Source organism: Malus domestica, chromosome 13, assembly GCF_042453785.1.
Source record: "Malus domestica chromosome 13, GDT2T_hap1".
In the NCBI taxonomy this organism is placed as follows: Eukaryota; Viridiplantae; Streptophyta; class Magnoliopsida; order Rosales; family Rosaceae; genus Malus; species Malus domestica.
The window spans coordinates 8,352,791-8,373,459 of record NC_091673.1 but is presented as its reverse complement, the minus strand read 5'-3'; the positions used below and the strand labels follow the sequence as shown (position 1 = coordinate 8,373,459).

Sequence of the window (20,669 nt, the reverse complement as noted above, 5' to 3'; positions counted from 1 at the left end):
AAAGTAAAAGTAACAAAAAGCTATTAGAATTACTATGTTGTTATATTGTTTTTTTAATAATATTTGGCTACCCAAAGATGAATAAAAGTTTCCGCTAAAAGATTTTTATTGTTGATTTTTATAACTTCGTGTTTATGATCAAAATCATTCATATTATAAATCACTCTATAAATATCATTTCTGAAAAGAAAAAAATCAATTAAAATTAAGGTCGTTTAGTTATCGAACTGTATAAAAACATATGAACGGAATTGGTAAAAGTATTACGAATCATCTATATATTTGCTACAATAAATTGACTAAAAGACTTATTTTTAATTTATTTTTTGCATATATGATCTTTACAGAGTGATTCATAATATGAACGGTTTTAATCATATGCATGAAACTCTGTGGTTCGAACACGAAGAATTTTGAGTACGAGTTCCTACTTATTCTTAAGTAGTCAAGTGTTGTTTTTTTTTTGGTACTATAATTAAGGAGGTGTTAGGTTTGACTTCAGTATATGACTACAAGTTAATAAGACTAACATATTGTGTGACTTAATTTAATCCGTTTTTAGATTGTTTTAGTGGGAAAAAATGAGAAGAAGAAAAGGGGAATAGAAGTAGTGGTAGTGGGGAAAAAAATGTGAAATTTGGAAGTGGTGGGCATTGTTGTTTTTAGGGAGGAGTCAATTATGTTCACAAAACCAAATCAAGTGGTGAAAATAACAACACAAAATTAAAACAGCATCTCTCTCCTGGTGGGAGCGCACTTGTTCTTCTCTTTAACACTTTTTATTTTATTTTCCTTTTTTCAGAGAAAATAAAATCATTGTTGTTGATATTATTAATTGGATAATGTTGAGGAAACTCTCTCAAAGTGAAATTTTTTATTGACACCTCTCAGTTTAACGTCAATTTATGTGGTAACATTATAAAATATTATGTTAAAAACATGACGTGACAGAGAATCTACAAATAATTTCAATTTTGAAAGAGTCGCTTTTAAAATTTATGTTATTCATTTGATGTTGAGTTATGGTGGTCCAAGCCCAAATCATTAAACACATTAGTTGTGATCAGATGGGCGTGAAATTATAGCTCAGCAGCTCCATTTACTCTTTACAAACCCAACTGCAACTGTAGCCCAAATATTTTGACTATTTTTCATTTTTCTACACCCAACCAGAATGTTGCCAATAGAGTTTGACCACAACTATTGTCTAGGTAGTGATATTTATTTTCAATCTGTAAATGAGAAATTTTAAGTTCGACTCACATTAAACTAACAATTTACACATCAGATCGAAGTGTGGAACGATGAATTTTAAACTAGGTGGGCTACGTAGTTTTCATAACATGGCTAGTTGAATGCTAACATTAATATTGACGCCAAAGCAAGAGAAATTGGAAAGTCTAAGCGTTAAAACTAAAAATTAGAGCGGCAAATGTTTTACTCAAAGATTGTGTTAATTGAGTAACCAAATATCTCTAAGACGCCCAGTGACATACAAACTTGAGTTGATAAAGAGTTATTGAGCTTAATTTGGGTGGGATATTAGGCTTAATTAGGATGCAGTTCGACTTTGGGTCTGATTGTCGACACAAAACTTGTAGCTAAAGTGGTTAAGAGTACTTACGCTTATACTTACAGTTTTGTTTCTTTAGTTGTAAATTGTAACTTGTAAGTCAATAGTCACATGTGTGGTTAAAGTCCTAGCTAAATGTTTGCTAGGCATTTAAGAGTAGCTGGTGAAAAACCAGAGAGCATACAGCTGCTCCAGTTTCTTGCTTTCCAAAGTGTAAGCAAAGCCCACAGAGTTCATTGCTTCCAACTCTGAATTTTGGTCTATAAAACAAGTACAACATGATGATGATGCATCACTGCACAAAACCCAGATCTTAAATTTGAACATTTAAATTTGTAGTTCATATTATTATTATTACCACTTTGCATTGGAATTTGGAAATCCAAAAAAATACAAATAAATTAAGAAAAAAGACAATGTTTAGTAAATGGATGTCAGATTTTGAAAATGTTTGTCTCAAATGGATCATGCGTAAAAACGTCACCATGTTTTTTTGTTTGAATGAGGATTTTTTTTTTTGGATTTTCTTTGTGAGAATCTTGAGAATCATTTAATTATATTCGTTCATCGTATATCGTGCGGTCATAAATCATTGTAAATCTTTTTATTTAAAATTAAATATAAACAGTACCTGACAAAAATTGATCGCACGATGTACGATGAAAATATGTGATTGGAGGATCTCTGTGATCCTCACAAAGAGGATCTGGAAAGGATCCTCATTCTTTTTGCTTCCAATTTTTGCTTTCTCTCTCGTTTATGCTTAATTAATTAAACTGGTTGGAGTTAAATTTGTACTGCTTTTTTTAGTAAATTGAAATTAAAGTTAGTGATGCAGGGGGCCAATTAGTTCTACAAAAAATGGCGCTCATTCAATGCCCTTCTGCCTACTCCAACTCCTGTCTTTGAGTTTTGACCGCCCAAATAAGCTAACAGCAGAAGCAGTTTTTGAAGGCTGTGTTGTTGGCTAAATAAGTGCTTTTGTGTTGTACAGCAATAAGGCAGCTAGTAGATTAGATAATAACTTCTGGGTATTATATGCACTAGAGAAGCTCAGCTCAAATTCTTCAAGTGCAAATTTGCTGACTCATATGGAGCTTTTAGTTCAGTTGATGAACAGTGTTCACCGTGCACTCGAAATTCTATATTCGATTTCTCTTCTTTCAATATTGTATGTATTAAAAAAAAAGCATATTACACAACATATGTGTTATCCTATTTGTCTACGAGTGTGTGATTAACAGCTTCAAATGTAGATCACTTTACCACTGGTGGAGAGAATTCGACTACCATTCTCCCTCCTTTGTACTAGTAAAAAAGTATTTTGTGAAATTATAACCGCCGTTCATTTTGTCCGCTCTTACTCTAAATTTGATTTGGACACTTATTGCGTTTTAAGATGTGTTGATTAGAGAATTTATGATCACCATTTTTAAGTCATGTTGATGCTTCCACCTTATCAATTATTGTTAGATGAATTTGAATCTCGAAATTCTTATAGCATATAAATTAAATGATAGCCACGCCACGGTAATTAATGAGATGGTGAGCAAAAATATTTCCTATGTTGATTTTCCACTTTTGACAAATTAGAGAAGACATTCCTAAAGTTTTTCGCTCAAAAATAATGAATTACGAATAACGTATTTTGACCAAATAAAATCAACGATTAGAATCACCAAATTTATTAATCTTGATTTGAAAATCAATCCTACAAAAAATATTCTAATTGTAGATCATTTAATCATCCAAACATATCAAATAAAACCTACAACATCAATTTATTCTACACATTTGAATGACTAGATGATCTCTGATTGAAATGAATTTTTGTAGAATATGAATGATCTTCAAATAAAGATTAAAAAAATTCAACAATGATGATTACAATTTTTTTTATACAGTCAATATACGTTATTCACAAGAAAAAATGAGCTCATCCTAGAAAAGTTTTAGGCTTCAAACCTGGTGCAAGTCCAATATCATCAAAATTGGGCCTTTAGTAAAAGAGAAAAAGAAAAAGGAAGTTGATAAGGCCTTGGTCCCAAATAAAAACGAAAGAAAAGCGGGTAAATATTGGCGGGCCCAAATTAAAGAGTTCCAGAGAAAAAGAAACTGCTTTGCTGCTTTTGACAGTTTGACACCAAAAATCGTTTGCCATGCACAGTGATTTACGCAGGAAAGCTCTAATCAACGAACAGGTAAGTTTCCCAATCGATTCTCCTTTTCAATTCTGTTGATAATTTTGTTAATTTTTTTATAATTCAGATTGATCGCAGCTTAGATAGGTTATTGAATCAATTTCTTTCCACATCAAGATTTTCCGATCAGTTTGGTTGCCGAGAAAATGCTAGAAAGAAAACGAAAATCTGCAGATTCTCAGTGCATCTGATTCTGAAATTATAATTCCCCTATTGAATCCCAATAGAATAATCTAATAGCTGAATCGATTTTCTATGAATATTTTGAATTTGTATAAACTAGGGTTTGTGGAACTCTGAACAGAGCTATGATTTTTAGGTTAACGTTGTTAAGGGGTGAGAGATGGCGTTTGTAATGGAGTTTGCTGAGAATCTGGTATTATGGAGGATCCTAAAGAGAGGGATAGGAAGTTCAGGGAGCACGTGTATGCGGTGAGAGACCGGTGCCAAAAGACCAAGGAGATGTGGGCGTTACCTCTCCGTCCCTACGGATTTTGGACCTTTGAGCGCCACAATTCGCAGCTCCGTTGGGATGCCCAGATTAGCCAGGTTGCAGGCCGGAGGGACCCCTATGATGATCTCCTCCAACACAGCTATGATCCCGTCACCCCCCAAAACTAATCGAGTGCGTATAAGGTTTGTTTTTTACTGTTTTGAAGCCATTCTGTGTTTCTATTGCATCGTTCGGACTGTGTGGAAGATTTGTATTGTTGTCAGTCGCCTCCGAGATAATGTAGGTTGGATATGTCTTCATGCTAATTGCTCCCATGCATGTCCTTAGGAGAGTTGATATTGGCGTTTGCGGTAGCTTTGTGCTATATGTTTGGGTCATTGCTGCAAGCTTCATGTTTTTAATTCTAAATTTAGCCGGTGAAAGTCTTTCAGTAAATTCATGGTTTGTATTGGGCATGGGCAGTACTGGTCTTGCATGCGTTTAGATTTATACGACCCTTCTCCTTTAGGTAAGGCACTGGTTCTGTTGGATTGAATCTTTTCATAGGTTAGGCTCCAACATTTCATCTGTTTATGCAAATTCGTGACCAATTTCGTTTATTAGAGCTGCTCGTCTTTTCCATGGTTATCGAGGAGCTCGCTCCCTTGTTATTTGGTGCAGGTCAAGCCGTCTGCAGAATTCAAGTAGAGGTTTCTGTTGCTGTTGGAATTTGGTGTTGTCGTAAAAATATTGTTCGGTTTTAGTCTGTTCGAATAAGAGTCCGTGCATCTTCGGTGTTGTGTGAGAAGTTGACATTTCGCGTGTTAATTCTACAAGTTTTCTATTTCTCGTTTTAGTCTTGGGGATTCCATTTGTTTTAGTTTTCCATTTCGCGTGCTAATTCTACGAATTTTACATTTCTCGGCCTTCTTTTATTGGGAGTTTTAACGGAAAGTCCTTTATTTTAACAAAAAATCATATTTTTACACTAAAAAATCAATTCTGACACGGTGGTCTATTTTTGTCCTCGTCGGTGCAACAATCTTTAACAAACTGAGACAAAAGTAGATGTAAATTTACATAGACGCTAACGAAGCTAAGTAGCTATCAACATTTCTTCAGTTCACCCACACCCGCGACTTTTCTTTAAAACAGGACAGCTAGTAGAATTAAAAGGCCAAACTTAAAACCACCAAAGGCAGACAGACATTCCTTCAATCAGAATCAGAAGAATCCGATTTGTGCTCGACATGTGCAGCCGCATCTTCTTTCTTCTCCGCCTCTCCCTTTTCGACTGCCTTGGACATCTCATCGATCGGAACCAAGGGTAGATAGCCGAAGATGGCATAGCCCTTACGGGTCAAGTCCTTTACGGTGTGGTTGTATTTGCCAGACCAGTGCGCAGCGGTTGGTGCAGCCTTCTGTGCCACTGTGTGGATGGAAGGGTACTTGTTGAGTCCGACCCACAACTTCACAGATTGGTTCAAGACAAAGTTCTTGTACTCAGTAGCTGCATAGTGAATAGCTGCGCGTGGACCGCCAGTTTCAGCCTCCCTTACAATTCTCTGCCCCTTTTCCGCTGCTTTCTGGATCAAGCAGTGCGCTTGGCTCGCAACCTGCTTAGCCACAGGAGGAGCATGCTTGTCGAACTTGTCCGTGGCTTCATCCACCTGTGAACAATGAATATAGCAAGCCTTGATCAACATCGATCATTCATGCATGTAAGGCATTCACAAGGGGCATAACACAACAAACGAGCATCATAAAACTGTTGAACATGTACACTATAACCTCATTAAACAAGTAGCTCACAAACCCAGTTAGCAAAAACACAAAGAAATCTAGTGATAAGAAGCATCAATTATCCATCGAGATGTAGAAATCGCGGTCTTTTTATCCAGCACAAGCCAAAAAACTAAGGAGGAGTTAATGAATCATGTTTCAGTCTCTTACTAAAATGGATTCCGACGGCCTTTTCGGCGTCAGGGTACAAAACCAGGTAGAACATACAACACCACAACTAAAAACCACCTTCATAGATCATAAGCAAAAGAAAATTCATGTATAACCACCACACAGCATTCAAATTTCACAAATTAATTAACTGTTAATTCACCAAATTAATTCGAGAATTTTCCCGATCTGAACAATTTCAGTTTCTTTTTTCTAATCAGGAAAAACACAAATAGAAGAGAAGAGAATACCTTGGCGTCGAGGAAAGCGAGGACGTCGTCAGGAACGCCCTTAAACTTCCGGTAAACGGGACCAACGACGGCGGTGACCGCGCCCTCCACAGTACCGACCGTCGATCTGAGCGGCCCGGAGTTCTGCTTGGCGTAATCGTACAGATTCGAAACGCACACCAGGGTCTGAATCGCCGCCACCCTCAGAAACCCTAGGTGCTTCAGTTCCTTCTCCTTGCCGATCTCTACTCCCTTCTGCAACAACACATCAGAAAGTTGCTATAGATCCAGGCAAATAAAACATAAAAACAAATCGAAAAAGATAAACAAAACGAAAATTGAGATGATCGGAAATTTAATTACATCGACGGTGGCCATCGTTTGCAGATTCTTTCTCTTCGCGGCGGTTTTTGAGATTCCGGGAAGTCGCGACTGAAAGGGGAAATGGCTTCGGAAGATCGTAAAATACGGATGGTTTTTGGTTCGAGAGTAAATTTATAGTGCAGCAGTTACGAAAGGAATCTTGTGCGTTCGGGCGATGGACGGTGGATCTCGGATCTGTTTTGTTTTGAGTGGGCCCACAGAGTCAGTCGACTCCGGATCCAATAGCGGGGAAGGGATGTTTGTGGAACTTTCGGGAAAGGAGCTTTGACGTATGGTTTCTCGTGGCGAGTAGCCTAGTAGCTTTGCCTCCACCAAGGTCGAGTTTGAGGCTGAAATGCTTTGTGTGGGCCTAGTCATTATATCTTACGTGGGGCCCACTACGAAACCGCTGGAGCTAAGTCTAGCGTACGCATTTTACGGGAGAGGTCCACGTTAAAGTAGTAGGTCCTAAATTTAGTACACAAAGAAATGATTTTTTAGCAGTATCCTTTAGATGTATTTTTATTCATTTATGAATGAAAAGTGGTCAAAAATAAATTTAAACTATATTATTTCAAAATTGTTGTGAGGTTTAGATTATCTTTTATCTTTATATAAATAATATCGTTTGTTTAAAAAAAAAATCTCTTAAAATGATTTTTTTTCCTAGGCATATTCTTATTTAATCTTAAACTTTGAAGAGAAAAAAAGAAAATATCATGTGTATAAATTAATTTTTTTTATTTTTTAGACAAAGATATAAATTATTTTCTTATCTGATAGAAAATAAATAAATTATTCCTTTAAAAAATTTAATCGGGGTTATTATATTATATATACTTGTGTTAATGATAATCCACTACGTACGTACTTTTATGATTGATTTTGATTTGTTATCATCCTTATTATAACAGGGGAGCTAAAAATATTCTGTGGGCCAATGCAAGGACAAATCTTGAACACAACCAAAAGAGACAATCGAGCAAAACGCACATCAGCGTTATATAGGCTAATCAACAATGCTTGACTACTCAAAGACAAGTAGAAACTTATACTTAAAATTTTTTGTGTTTAACTCACAAAGTTTTGTGTTTATGTTCAAAATCGTCTATATCATAAATCACATTGTAAAGATCATTTCTGTAAAAAATGATTTAAAATTAAGATCGTTTAGTTAATCTATTCTAGCAGATACATAGACCGTTCGTAATATTTTTACCAATTCCATTCATTTGTTTTTATATAATTACTAAACGACCTGAGTTTTATTTGATTTTTTACAAAGGAGATTTTTATAAAATAATTTATAATATGAACGGTTTTGATTATAAAAACGGTGTTTTATAATCGACAACGAATAATTTTGAGTAAGAACTCCTAATCCTTCTTTGAGTAAGCAGGTATTGTTCTATGCTAATTACCATGAAGCCATCCGATTCCACTCAATCATCGTCATATCCTTAAAGACCTTGGTTTAGGAAAATGCAAGTGTGGATGGGCAAAACCAATCCCCAGTTTACCACATTATACTCCTAATCACCGTAAAAATTTACACCTTAACTTTCCGCGAGTATCGGAAAGTCGAGTCCGGCGGACAGACAGCAAATGCTGGAAATTTTCAGACGGCTTGAGACTTCTGGCGCTTCAAGTACTGAAGAATTGGCTCCTTCACCTGTACAACAAGAAAAATGCCCAGAGTGCAATATATTAGAATCGTACCATTTTTTTTCACTAGCGTTTTGCTGGTGACAAAACTACAGCAGGCAATTTTATAGTGAGGATTTCGAATCATACGCACCGTGCTTGTTTTCCTCGACCGCTTGTCTTGGCTAGACCTCCCACTGCAGATCACTCTGTCCCCATCATCACAGTAATCAGTGTTACCATTTACCCTGCCGTTATCCTTTCCCGGCACGAAGCTCTCCCTTGAAGTCACCGGCTGCAGAATATCCAAACAGAATTTAAACTTGGTATGAACAGTCAAGTTGGAGGAAGAGAAGAATGACATGAAGTGGAAGGGTGGAGGATTAAATTAATAGACTCACCTCAGCCCTGCTTGTGGGAGTGTTTGGATGCTCCTTTGTCTTTGAAGCAGTCTGCTCACTCCTCATTGGACTGTATTGAGGTCCGTTCGATCTTAGTTTCATGCGTGTGAGATCTGATCCAATGGAGTGGAGGGCACCGCATATGGATGTGTCCCTGATGCTGCTTCCTGATAACAAAAGCATTTTTTAGGCCTTAAGTGCTTATTCAAAAAGTAACCAGAGACTTGAATTCATTATTATGTACTGAAAGCACTTATGTCTTTTACCCATTGTATGGAAATCTGGATGACTGGACTTGTTATTTGGTTCAGTGTTGTCAACATCCTGTTCAGTGTGAGAAATCCAAGCAAATGTGTAAGAGGAAAACAAATGGAAATAAATTTGAGACATGTTTACAGATATACCATTGCATCATTGTTCAGAGCTTTCTTCACTTCATTCAGCTTTTTCTCGGTGATCTTAGAACGGATCACACGCTTTCCTGGTTTAGAAAACAAACGAAAACACTAAGATATAATTTGATCCACATAAGCGGTAAGTACAAGGATTTTAGAAGGATAACTGCACACACCTAGCCTTCGGTTGCCTTTGGCTTCAAGAAAACCCTCTCGTGCCATTTTATCGATGAACTTGCGCACAGTAGTCTGATTTGCTTCTCCACCGAGCTTGTTCTGAAGCCTTGTAACCGTCACATACTGCATTGGGAGAGCATGATACAGCGCCTGAGACAAAAAGAGTCAGGTCAAATAAAATGCGACAAACTGAAACAGTATTATTAATTAGAAGTAGATTTTCAAAAGTACAGTACTTGGGGAGATCAGAGATTTGAGGACTCTGCAGAGAACAGAAAATTTTGAGACAGGAAATGCAATCACCTTTGTGTACATGAGATCATTAACCTTTAAAGTTTTGTCAGCAACTGGTACTTGAGCATCCGTTTCTTCTTTCACCATAGTGAACTCATAATCAGGCTTCTGCATCGAGGAAAAAGAGTTTGACTCAAAAGCAATAAAATATGGCCTCAGAATTGAAACAAAAAGGAGAACATAAAGCAAACCTTCGGCCTGTTGATAGTGTAAGTGTCCCCTGCAGGTTTTGATAGAATACCTTCTATGACAAGCTTGTCCATAATTTCTGTGATCCAGCCAAATAGGGTTGAAAAGTAGCAAATCTTGTTATAAAACCCACGAAATAAGTTAAAACAAACCAGCAGCTCTAAGTGCATTCTTCAGTTTACCTTCAGTCAGAACCTGCAGCATATAAGAATGGCGAGATGGAGTCCATGAGTATACTACAATATACCAACAGAGCAAGGTTTTTTGACACAGTTTTTCCTGTAGAGACTTGAGAAGTTGAAATACTTACCACTGAGATGTCCGGGAAATTTGAGAGAACATCAGTAAGTTCAACAGTGTCAAGGTGGAGGCTACTGATCCAGTCCTTTATCCGAGCCAATTGATGTTCATCTTGCACTGAATCCTGAGTGTTATCTACACATCATAAAAAAAAACCCGTTAGGTTAGCACTGCAGGAAAATTAATTTAGGAATTAAAGCCAAGAAATAGCCCATCATTCAGCAGAGTTTTCAAGTTCAAACTTGTTTGTGTGACTCTCACTGTGACATCGAAATTGGTCTGCTAACTTAGAAAAGTGTAATTCTTTTATTACCTTCATCAACCATGCTGTCATCTTCCTGTGGTGTGCTGTTATCTTTCTGTGGTTGTTGCTTATCTGTCAAGAAAGCCATTGTTACTTCCACTAACAACTCAGACCAACAGATAAGCAGGTGGGAATTACAGTACAAAGCCAAACCATACAATAGATTCAGAACCCTCACCTACTGGAGCAACTATATAATGATCGTCTTGTGATTGGTTAACCTGAAAGTAGTGCCAAACCATATCATGTTTCATGTGTAAACTATTTTGTAAAGAAAATAATGACATCAATTAGCACCATTAAGCTCATTGGAAGCTCTAAACCCAAACAAGCTATAAAATATTACCTCACTGTCAGAATCAGATCCCGAATAATCATCCCTTTGCATAGAATCAGCTCCTAAGCTCACTTCATCATCTTGAATATCATCATTTTCGTCCTCACAAGGATCAAGGATGCTTTTTACCTGTACACGTAACGAGTAAAACAAAGTGAAATCTGGACCACAAATCATGAATTTGAATATCAGACATTCCAAAAACATTCTCAATTCCCTACCTTCAGCGTTAATACAAGATGCTTGCTGTTTACATTCCCAACCTCCATTCTCAAAGGATTCTTGGTCCATGCATTACGAGCTTCTTCCTCAGAGCAGCCCCTGAAGAATGGAGGCTCATACTCCGCTGGCTGCAATGTCAAAAATATAACTGTCATCTTTTGGCAAACAAAGCATATTTGACAAAACGAGAAAGAAATTAAAAATGGTGTACCGTCACATCATCGTAGTATAGGAGCTTCATCAATATGGTTCGCTGAAACAGAAAGAGATTCAAACATCTTTAAATACCAGACCAACACAGAAACACTCTTCCAGGAATTGCAGAATGCATTAAAATTTGCAGGTAGCAAATTATAGGTTTACCTACCTCTTCTGGCATTTTATCAAGAGTTCTCATCAATTGAACCAATGTGCGGACCATTTTACACGCAGAGCTCCTGGAAAAATATAGTTCCAAAAATTCACAAATTCGCCAAACAGGATGGGAATAAAATCTGGAACGAATTTCGACCAAAGTTACCTCATCTGGTTGGGAGTTATTTCTGCTGTGGAGTTGCACTTGAATGTTCCACCCTCTTTTTTCTTGTTCCCAGAGCGACTTATATTCATTGAAACCTCCTGGCTTTCAGAATTTGAGTAACTGAAAGAAACTGCAGGTGAAGATCAATTAGAGCAAGTCAATTCTCCAAAACTGAGGCAAATTAAAATTAGACTAAAAAATTCACACTTCAAAATCAACCAGCATTGAACCTAATCAAATTTTGCAAGGTGATTTAGATGATTAATTTCGTGAATAGCTTACAAGTGTATTCCTCAATCATTGGTCCTTCAACTGTTTCGCACACGCAGAACAATAGCGTCTTCAGGTACTTCTTCTGCAATGCATCGTATACACCTACAAATGTTTGAAATTAACATAAAAACTAATAGCCAAACAAGAAATCGAAACCGAAACTGAAACCTCATTCAAAATTTCAAATCAACGAGATGAGATAAAATTAAAACATTAATGACCAGTGAGTTCAACCATCTATACCTTTCTCCATCCAATCAATAAGCCTGCGAGATTCCGCATCCATTGGCATGAGCTTTTTGATCTTCATCTCTGTCGAAGATTTCAAAATTCCAAAGAAAAATCATGAACCAACATTTGAAATTAAAACAAAAACTACAACAAATTGAGATTATTAAACAATTACCTAAAGCAGGAACAGACTTATCATTGAAGTACTTCTCCGGAAACAGGCCTCTGATGTAACTGATATTGAATATAGCAATACGAAGCAAGTTCCTCGTCTGAGCTCAGATCAAACGAAATTGAATGCTCAGAACCAGTTCATACAAGTATCGTAAAATTCATCATCACAATCGTACAAACATTGCGATTTAGATTTTATGAAATCTAACGCGTTTCTTCAATCAAATTTACTCATGCTAAGACATAATCCTACGTATATTAAATTTTTCTGAAAAATGAATAAAAAGCTTCATATCTTCACACAGATCGTCAATTACTTGTCAAAAACTCGTATCATCATCCTCAGTTTCCAGATATGGTCTATATTTGAAAATCCGTACAACGATTCTAACAGAACTTTTTCGGAGTTGTGCAATATTTCACAGCAAATTTCATCGAGAGAGAGAGAGATTCAATCACATATGAGAAGACATTTAATGAAACGAAAACCGATCAGATTTAGAAAACGAAATACTATCTATTGAGAAATTCAGAAGAATCACTAACAACTTCAAATTATCGCTACGATTATTCTTAGTAGATGAGCGATCGAAAATTACCAGAAGAAGCGAGTCCTGCTCGGTGATCTCTGCTTCCTTCACCTTCTGTGCGACGACCTGAAACGAAGAAGTTGCAGTGAGATTCAGAGAGATTTCAAGGATCGGTACTAGCAGATTGACGAAGATCGTCGAGTATAAAGGAATTGTTCAAGAGAGCTGAGAAGCTCACCATTGTTGCACTTTTCTCGGAGAGAAAAATGAAAATCGGAAGTTAGAGAGAGAGAGAGTAGAGAGAGAAAGTGAATGAGCGAATGAGAGCTTTGAGTTTGCTTATGAAGAAACTTGGTAACTGGACGAAAATTTGAATTATTACAAACGAGGAAAGTGGCGGGAGGCGGTGAAATTTGTAAGTTAACTTGCGACGGTTCACGAATCGCAGATCATGCAAAACGCGTCGCGCTGGGATAGAGAGTCGGTTGCTGAACACGTGTCCAAAAACGGAAATCGGAGTTTGTTACGGCCTCGGTTTTGGAGTCCAGGAGCGGTGCACGGAGACCGTGCCTGTATTAGTCCCTAATCACTAGTCGTTAATGATTAATTAGCCGCGATTTGATAACGAGCACGCCAATTCCAACGGTAACACCTGATTAGCTGATCCTTAATTACGCATCAGTTCCCACTTAACAAAGGCCTCGATTCTCCTACCAAGTCAAAGAGGTCTCAATTTTAATTCACGCATAACTTTTAAAAGGGCCAACTCTAAACGTATAACAGAAATTTGTTTGCCTAGATTACTCCCGTGTAAATCACTTTCGAAGTTGCTCGAGAATGCCTTTGTTTTCTTTTTGTTTCTTAACTACTTTTGAATTGTATGCATGTGAAATTAAGAACATGTGTGAACCGAAATGAAAATAGCACCGTAGTTACTTTTTAAGTTTACCTTTAAATTAATTTTCCCGCACAACAATTTTTCCACACCACAGCATTACCAAATAGCCGTAGTAATCCAAAACTTTTTGATGAAGCAGAAGCTGTACCAAATAATCAACCCCAAACGGACAGGTTTAATTTATTTTCTTATATCATTTCAAGTGAAAAATGGTACACAATTCTACTATATTCAAAAGAAAACCCAACTTCTTAGTGTCAAATAAACTTATATGGTAATGACTAATTAATTACTAGAGTTTTTTCTTCTTTTGCTACAACCATTTTCAAATAATGCAGAAAAGATGTTGACCGGACTAGTGTAGCAAATGGAAGTTCTTCCTTCACTCATTGTGGTTTTTTGGCAAATAGAGATCGCTTTCTTTGTGTGTGTGAATCACACAATCGGAGGTCGGGTATGAGACGCAGGTGACCACATACCCTTGCTCCATCTGCGTCTCATCCAAGATCACCGCCTCCGATTGATCCGCCAATCCCCAAACCAACAGCCCAGTACAAGTAGAGCAGGCACCGGACCTGCAGTGTCAGGCAACTTCAGCCCTGCGCTTTCAGCTGACTCAGGGATGCGAACCTCATCTGGAGCTTCAAACTCAATTCTCCTCACCATTTGGTCCCACCAGTTTCACTTTGCAAATTGCCATTGCAGATACAGAGACAGAATATTTCAACCCAAATGCATTAGAATTGTTCTTCACAGAACCAAGAGACAAACGGCGACTCTTAAGTCTTTAACAACGGCTGAGCCTCTGTCTGATGTTGCACTTCTCATTGAGCATAATGTCGAAAGCCAGAAGTCCATATTCTAACACTCGCCATCGGAACTCAGGTATCGGGTGGATTATCCGAGCAAAGTTCGAGCAAGGTCACGAGATGTTCATGATATAAACTGAAGAACACTTTTCACAAATTCTCTCTTCTTTCTTAATTAATCTCTCAACAAAAAGACTTTTCGAGCTAAAATACGAAGCCAAAGCTTCATAAATAAAAATTTAACAATCAACACAAAGAGCAAACAATATTCCACTACCCAACACTTCAAACATGTATAACACCGTTAAATTAGTAGGAAACTTATTTGTAAGCAAATTTTCTATCAAAAGTTTATGTGTCTTCCTTGCATTTGACCCATGTTACACCCCAATTGTATCTCCGTCTTTCTCAATGAAAGCACATAACTTCACAACAAACAGAACAGCGTTTCTGGTTCTAAAAGTACAGAAAATACACCCAGAAGAGCTTTCAAACCGTGAAACTGATCATTCACACTGAAGGCTTACCTTTCGAAAGGATCGCCTCTGTTTGAGTTAAGAGGATAAGCAGCTGCAGCTATTTTCTCCCTAAGGCTGAATTTGCTTGCAATTAGTGGCCGAACATCTTCTACTCCAACCAAGCTCTCCAAAAAAGGAAGTAAGAAGAGTAATTCTTTATCAGAACGATCATCAAACCAGCTCTCAATTGGAATTCCATTGTCTACTTGGAACCCGAATGCCTGAAATAAAGCCAACACACCAAAATGTTACACCTAGCAAAAACAAAGTTAATAGTATTGAAGAAAGGACAAACATAATCCTAGGGTTTCCTCCTGAGATTAGCATAATTTAAAGTTGTATTCGTGTTTCATATTTCACATTTCACTTGTCGCTGACAAAGTGATCCAGTGTCGTAAACGTTCATAAATGAAATCTGAGATCCGTGTAGTAAATGTTCATTAAATGAAATCTGATATATCCGGTTGAAACTGCTCCAAACATGGCTTCACCAAAAGCTTAGAAAGGACTGACTACATTTGATTCCACAAGAAGGCAAGGGAACCCACTAATGATGTACATTACAAGCAAAAAACTGAAGATTGACCATTGACTCGAAATATATAATGCTGATAAATTTTACCAGAAGACTAGATGGAGCTTCTTTCAACTCACTTTTATTCATCACCATATTAGGCTTATCCAGAACCTCACTGATCCAAGGAAAAACAAAGACACTCCAAAAAGTATGCCAAAATATGCTCCTAGACATATTAAATTCAATAAATCACCTTCAAGGGCTTAGGCACAGATAACTGCTAATGGCAGAGCGGGGAAGGTTGGAATAGCATACCTGTGGAGAGTTGTCGATTATGATAGTGTGTGCCAAATCACGACCAAGAACTGACAAATCTTTGAGGTAATTCCCCTCCACAAAAACACAGGAATCCCGAAAAACACGATGGCGAAATATCTTCCTTTTTGGGTCCAGCACATTTAGAAGTTGCTCTGCATAAATACTTTGACTAGCTGTAAATATTATGATCTCAAAAAGATTGGAAACTTTGTCCAGAAAATCTCTGAGATGAGGACGGCATCGGACATATACTGTATGCTTTTGGAGGTTAAAATTTACAGCAAAAGTGAAGTCTGCATCAGCACAAGGTTCTAGTGTGGAGTGTACCAAAGTTTCTGCCAGATCAAAGTCAGTCTTAGCATGCAAGTCTAACCAATAGTTCAAACAAAACATCAACAAGCAAGGAATGATAGAAATCAAGGACTAAATGTTGCATCATATAAACAATATAGTGAGATAAAAATGCATGCCTGTGTCCTAGAAAAAGACACATTTGGCACCCCTTATAAGGAAAAACGAATGCACAAAAGTGGAGTATAATTTAATCAGATCTTCCATCAGAATACAAACAGCTATGAGAAAATGCTCATGCACGGATCCCCCGTCCTACCATACAGCTACAATAATCAAGCAATAACAATTAAAATGAAGATAAATATTATCAACAAATGTTCTTTTTGACTCTCATCATAAAGATGACAAAAGCAAAACATGCTACAAGGAAGTTACTGTCTTCAGACACATCCAGATTATTTTGGCAGAAGAAACAGGCAAAAGATCAAACTCAATGCAACACCCTATCACATATCAACACTTAGTTTCTGAACCATGAACAGTCCATGAACAATGAGATATATAGTTACAAATTGTTCCTAAGGTGAGACTTGAGAGTCATGTGAATTAATGAATAAGGATATAAATACAACGGTTTGCCATTATTCTCACCATCCAAATCCAAAACAAGACTAGTAGGAGGACAACGCCGTGTCTGTTTAGGCAAAAGCATCGGCCGAAAAGTTGGAACAACTGCTGATAAGTCTGGTAAGTTCTTGATAAAAAAGTAAGGATCAAAGTCATCAACTTCCTCATACTCGTCATCATCTGTGTATAAATCAGTTGACATGGGCTCGTGACCATGTTCATCCACACATTCCAACTTGGAATTTTTCATGGCAAGATATATGGCTGAGACTTCAGAAGAAATAGTGGCTGGATCCACAACTGCATTAAAATGAGGATACACATTAGTTGTGCCACATATCACATAGTTTTTGTGCATTCTATTTTGCTCATACATTTTGTATCATTTCATTTGTATTACCAGGACATGTTATATTTACTGAAGAAAATGTGTTCTCACAGTAACTCCTCTCATCTCTAACCATGGATTCGGAAGTCTCTTGAACAACATGACCATTCAGCACATCAACCCTTGAGTACATTATTTCACAATCTTGATGATAACTGTGGTCTCCATTTCTAAAGAATTTAACAAAATCAACTAGGAAAACAAAAACCATGAGGTCACAACAGTCTCAAGAAAACCACAAAACTTTTCGGTAAGATTTTTTAACCATTAATAGAGAAGGAAAGAGACACGATTACATAATCATAAATGTGAAATACATATATAAAATATAAAAAATGTTTGTTCATCTACCTCCATTATCAGATTCCCCTTCGGCATGTTTAGATATGTGAAAGGCAGGAGAAAATATAGTTTCCGCTTTGCAATCAGTAGTTCCCTCTTTACAATCCTGCAGTATGATATGACATGGTCAATTCGAGAAATTTTTCAATACTGAATGCTCAGGCAACACTCTGTTTCGTTTCTTCTTCTTTTTGCTTTTGCTTTATAGGCAACGTAACCGAGCTGGGCATGACATAGCTAGTTAATTACCTTAATATCTATGCAATCATCACGCATAGCATCATGCCCCAAACAAGTGTCAGCAGTCCCATCACGCATTGAGTCATAATTCAAATCTGAATTGGTTGCAGTAAAAGGCCCCCCATTCTTTTTATGAGTGCCACCTGAAAGTTGTGGTATAAAGATGACAATTAAAAACAGTAATTGGATAGAACCTTGACGACAAAAAAACACGAAGAGAAATTGGAAGCCATTCTTCTGCCTCTATGGGTTAGAAAAAGTTTCAAAATTGCCACTATGGATACAAGTATGCTACCAAAAGAAATTTGTCAGGGGATGTCACCATTTAACATTTAGAAGTAAAATGTGCACTAAATATATTCCATACAAGTATGGGGAACATTTCCCGAGGTTATTGTGTAACGAATAAGAAGGTAACCTACCTATTCTCTGCTTCCTTGCTGAAGATGTAATTAGGTCAGCAACTTTCTTTTCCATAACTTGCACACTTTCATATGCTTTCTTCTGAGCTCTTGTAACCTTGGGACAAGCATGCTCTCTCGCAGCAGTTCTTCCGGAACTTCTTTTCTTCGTTTGCATTTTGACTTGAATTAAACAGCTTAATTTTGAGAATGCTGCAGGTGTGCCTACTTGACTTCAGAAGAAAGAATTCAAATTTCGGAAATCGGTTAACAAGTCAAGCATCCTACATTCATAATAACTTCCAATCCGAGGCTTAATCACTCTATACGGGCGAATCAACTATTTCTAATTCAAACATCTCAAGGTTTCAAAACTTGGGGTGAATGAAAAATGCAACCTTTTTTCAGCATTTGGTTCAAGAAAAATTTACCGCAAATCGAAAAACTCAACAAGAACCAAGAAATCAATCAGCAGCTAGAGTGCCCCCGAAACTAAGCTCAATTAGCAGAAAATTATGTAATTAATCATCAGTTCGAAGTAAAGCTTAAACCCTAAAACCCATTTTATCACAATCACAAAGCTAAATCATAAAACACAACCACATCAAATCAAATTAACTCACTCCATTCCACTTCTCACTAGCAAATAACACAAATTTCCCCACAAACCCAACATGCAAAACATCAAAACCAAACAAACCCTAAAATTCAGCTCAAGAAATGCACCTTACAAAAACCAGAGCTACAAACTCAAACTAAACCAAGAACCAAACACTCTCACTCCACATTACGTACCTGAGCTAAAATCAAATCGGAATACCAAACGCCGGAAGCTGCCGCCGCTATTCCGGTAACCAAACAGTGAATCAGCAGAGAGAAAGATCCCCGTCAGTGAAGCTTAAGCATTTATGAAAACCCTAATTTTGCTCTGCTAGTTGAAGCAGGGGATTTTGGATTAAGGCTTTCCCTCCAAGGGAAAAGAGAGGGAAAAGTCGGAGGGATCGAAAATTTTATTTTGTCTGAACAGAGGGATCTGGTGATAAATAATTCTCCCCGAAATTTTCTCTGAATTTTTGAAATTTTTTTATCGGTCGAGTACTTTCTTATGGGGTTCACAGGGGAAGGTTCCGTACTCGTCGTTGCGGGTGTGGAACGTACTCTCTGTTGGATGATTGACGCGTGGTGGGTTTGTGGGTTTGAACGGTGAGGATGCAGGTTGTTTGTTCGTTTTGGTGTGTAGTGAGGGACGTGCACGTGGGGAAGTTTTTGTTTTTTTTTTATGCTTTTCTTGCTGAAATTTCGAAGATGGAGACATATAGTATTATCGTTTTCCAGGTATTTGTCTTAATTTCATTTGCAGAGGTACGTCAATTTTTGGAATTTGTAAACTTTACTCTTGACTTTTGGATATTCCACCATGGCCCCTATCTTTTTGTGGTCTTTTAATTGGCATTTGGTCACTTTCTAACATTCATTTTTCATTGTCACTCAGTTGTTTAAGAATATTTATCTTTGCATTGGAGATTTTATATTCGTTTTTCCATTCTTCGTCGTCGCTTGTTAAAACAAGTTTAATATGAAGTAGGAGTAATGAGTTTTAATACTACTCATTATTAATAAGTCTTATATGAAACATGTTGATGTACAAAACTAGAGGGGTCTTGGAACAACGTAAATTTGATCGTGAATCTGCAAGAAAGTAAAGAACACAAGATGTATCGTGGTTCACCCCAATATTTGGGTTACATCCACACTGATATTGTATTTCTCTGAGAGGATTGTGAGGGAGAGAGTCTCTGTATGTGAGGATGAGCCTCTCTGAATGTGAGAGTGAGGCTACGGGGATCTCAGGCCTAAGAATTGGCATCCCCTAATGGGGAGAGTGATGGGTCATTTTATAGAATAAGAGCTCATCACTTATTACATATTTGCCCTTTCATCTATTACATAATTACATTTGGATCCTCCGAGTATTTATACGATGTCTAAATACGGATAACCTAAGTATGGCATAAACAAAACAAGATAAAAGAAAGATATTTTCATGTCAAGTGATGTAATATTTATAAAGATATTTTTATAACGACTTGTCAACAACTAACAATTAACAATATGATACAATCTAATATCAAACTCATTATAAATATATATTGTCTTCATTAGTGCAAATCCAACATTAGACTTCTTCTAATTAATTAGAAACCAGGCATCCATAGACCAATTAGTCATGAACTGTAGATGAATACTCTAACCAACTGATCTATAAACTCATGCCTAGGTCATTGGTTTAAAATATTATTTTAGTGCACTTCAAAGGAAATCAAACAAAACAAGATAATGAAGCAAAACATGAGACACGAAATCAACCTTAAAAATCACATGAAAAAAATTCTAGGTAGGCATCAAATTTTCAAGTACAAGATCATCTCCAAAGGAGTTAGCAAAATTTTTCTTTAAAAGTGTCTTTTGCTAACTCATTTGGCACTTTTATGCTACTTTACATTTGGTCACTTCAATCCACTCTTCAACTCCTCAAATTTTATTATTCCCTATAAGTATTAATATCTTAACTT

At 37.0% G+C, this 20,669-nt stretch overlaps 3 protein-coding genes and 1 long non-coding RNA gene across 7 annotated transcripts; 1 reads left to right on the top strand and 3 right to left on the bottom strand.

The window, feature by feature from the left end:
• Positions 1–3,634: 3,634 nt before the first annotated feature.
• On the top strand, positions 3,635–5,124 carry LOC103452143 (uncharacterized). The gene is made up of 3 exons (XR_531750.4): positions 3,635–3,774; positions 4,094–4,410; positions 4,889–5,124. It is a non-coding gene; the product is annotated as an uncharacterized lncRNA (long non-coding RNA).
• Positions 5,125–5,149: 25 nt separating this feature from the next.
• LOC103452142 (REF/SRPP-like protein At1g67360) lies at positions 5,150–7,095 on the bottom strand. The gene is made up of 3 exons (XM_008391641.4): positions 6,754–7,095; positions 6,412–6,645; positions 5,150–5,877 (listed from the first exon to the last, which is right to left on the bottom strand). Exons 1-3 carry the CDS (start codon positions 6,766–6,768, stop codon positions 5,422–5,424), a joined length of 705 nt encoding a protein of 234 aa, XP_008389863.1. The 5' UTR covers positions 6,769–7,095; the 3' UTR covers positions 5,150–5,421.
• Positions 7,096–8,170: 1,075 nt separating this feature from the next.
• Positions 8,171–13,166, bottom strand: LOC103452141 (meiosis-specific protein ASY1). Its single transcript, XM_008391639.4, has 22 exons — positions 12,983–13,166; positions 12,814–12,870; positions 12,216–12,312; positions 12,053–12,121; positions 11,819–11,911; positions 11,537–11,666; positions 11,384–11,453; positions 11,228–11,269; positions 11,016–11,144; positions 10,804–10,923; positions 10,636–10,678; positions 10,467–10,529; positions 10,164–10,288; positions 10,036–10,048; positions 9,856–9,932; positions 9,674–9,772; positions 9,370–9,520; positions 9,203–9,279; positions 9,065–9,122; positions 8,799–8,965; positions 8,552–8,692; positions 8,171–8,425 (listed from the first exon to the last, which is right to left on the bottom strand). The coding sequence occupies exons 1-22, from the start codon at positions 12,983–12,985 to the stop codon at positions 8,372–8,374; spliced, it is 1,878 nt and encodes a 625-aa protein (XP_008389861.2). The 5' UTR covers positions 12,986–13,166; the 3' UTR covers positions 8,171–8,371.
• Positions 13,167–14,760: 1,594 nt separating this feature from the next.
• Positions 14,761–19,389, bottom strand: LOC103452140 (uncharacterized). Of its 4 annotated transcripts, none has more exons than XM_008391636.4 (8): positions 18,892–19,173; positions 18,118–18,324; positions 17,705–17,838; positions 17,465–17,561; positions 17,126–17,305; positions 16,750–17,025; positions 15,802–16,139; positions 14,761–15,190 (listed from the first exon to the last, which is right to left on the bottom strand). In XM_008391636.4, exons 2-8 carry the CDS (start codon positions 18,272–18,274, stop codon positions 14,975–14,977), a joined length of 1,398 nt encoding a protein of 465 aa, XP_008389858.1. In that variant the 5' UTR covers positions 18,275–18,324; positions 18,892–19,173; the 3' UTR covers positions 14,761–14,974. The 4 variants fall into 4 exon arrangements, with proteins under 4 accessions (XP_008389858.1, XP_008389857.1, XP_070667180.1 ...); XM_008391635.4 differs by having other exon boundaries at positions 18,118–18,329; positions 18,892–19,170; XM_070811079.1 differs by lacking the exon at positions 17,126–17,305 and having other exon boundaries at positions 18,118–18,329; positions 18,892–19,389.
• Positions 19,390–20,669: the final 1,280 nt, after the last annotated feature.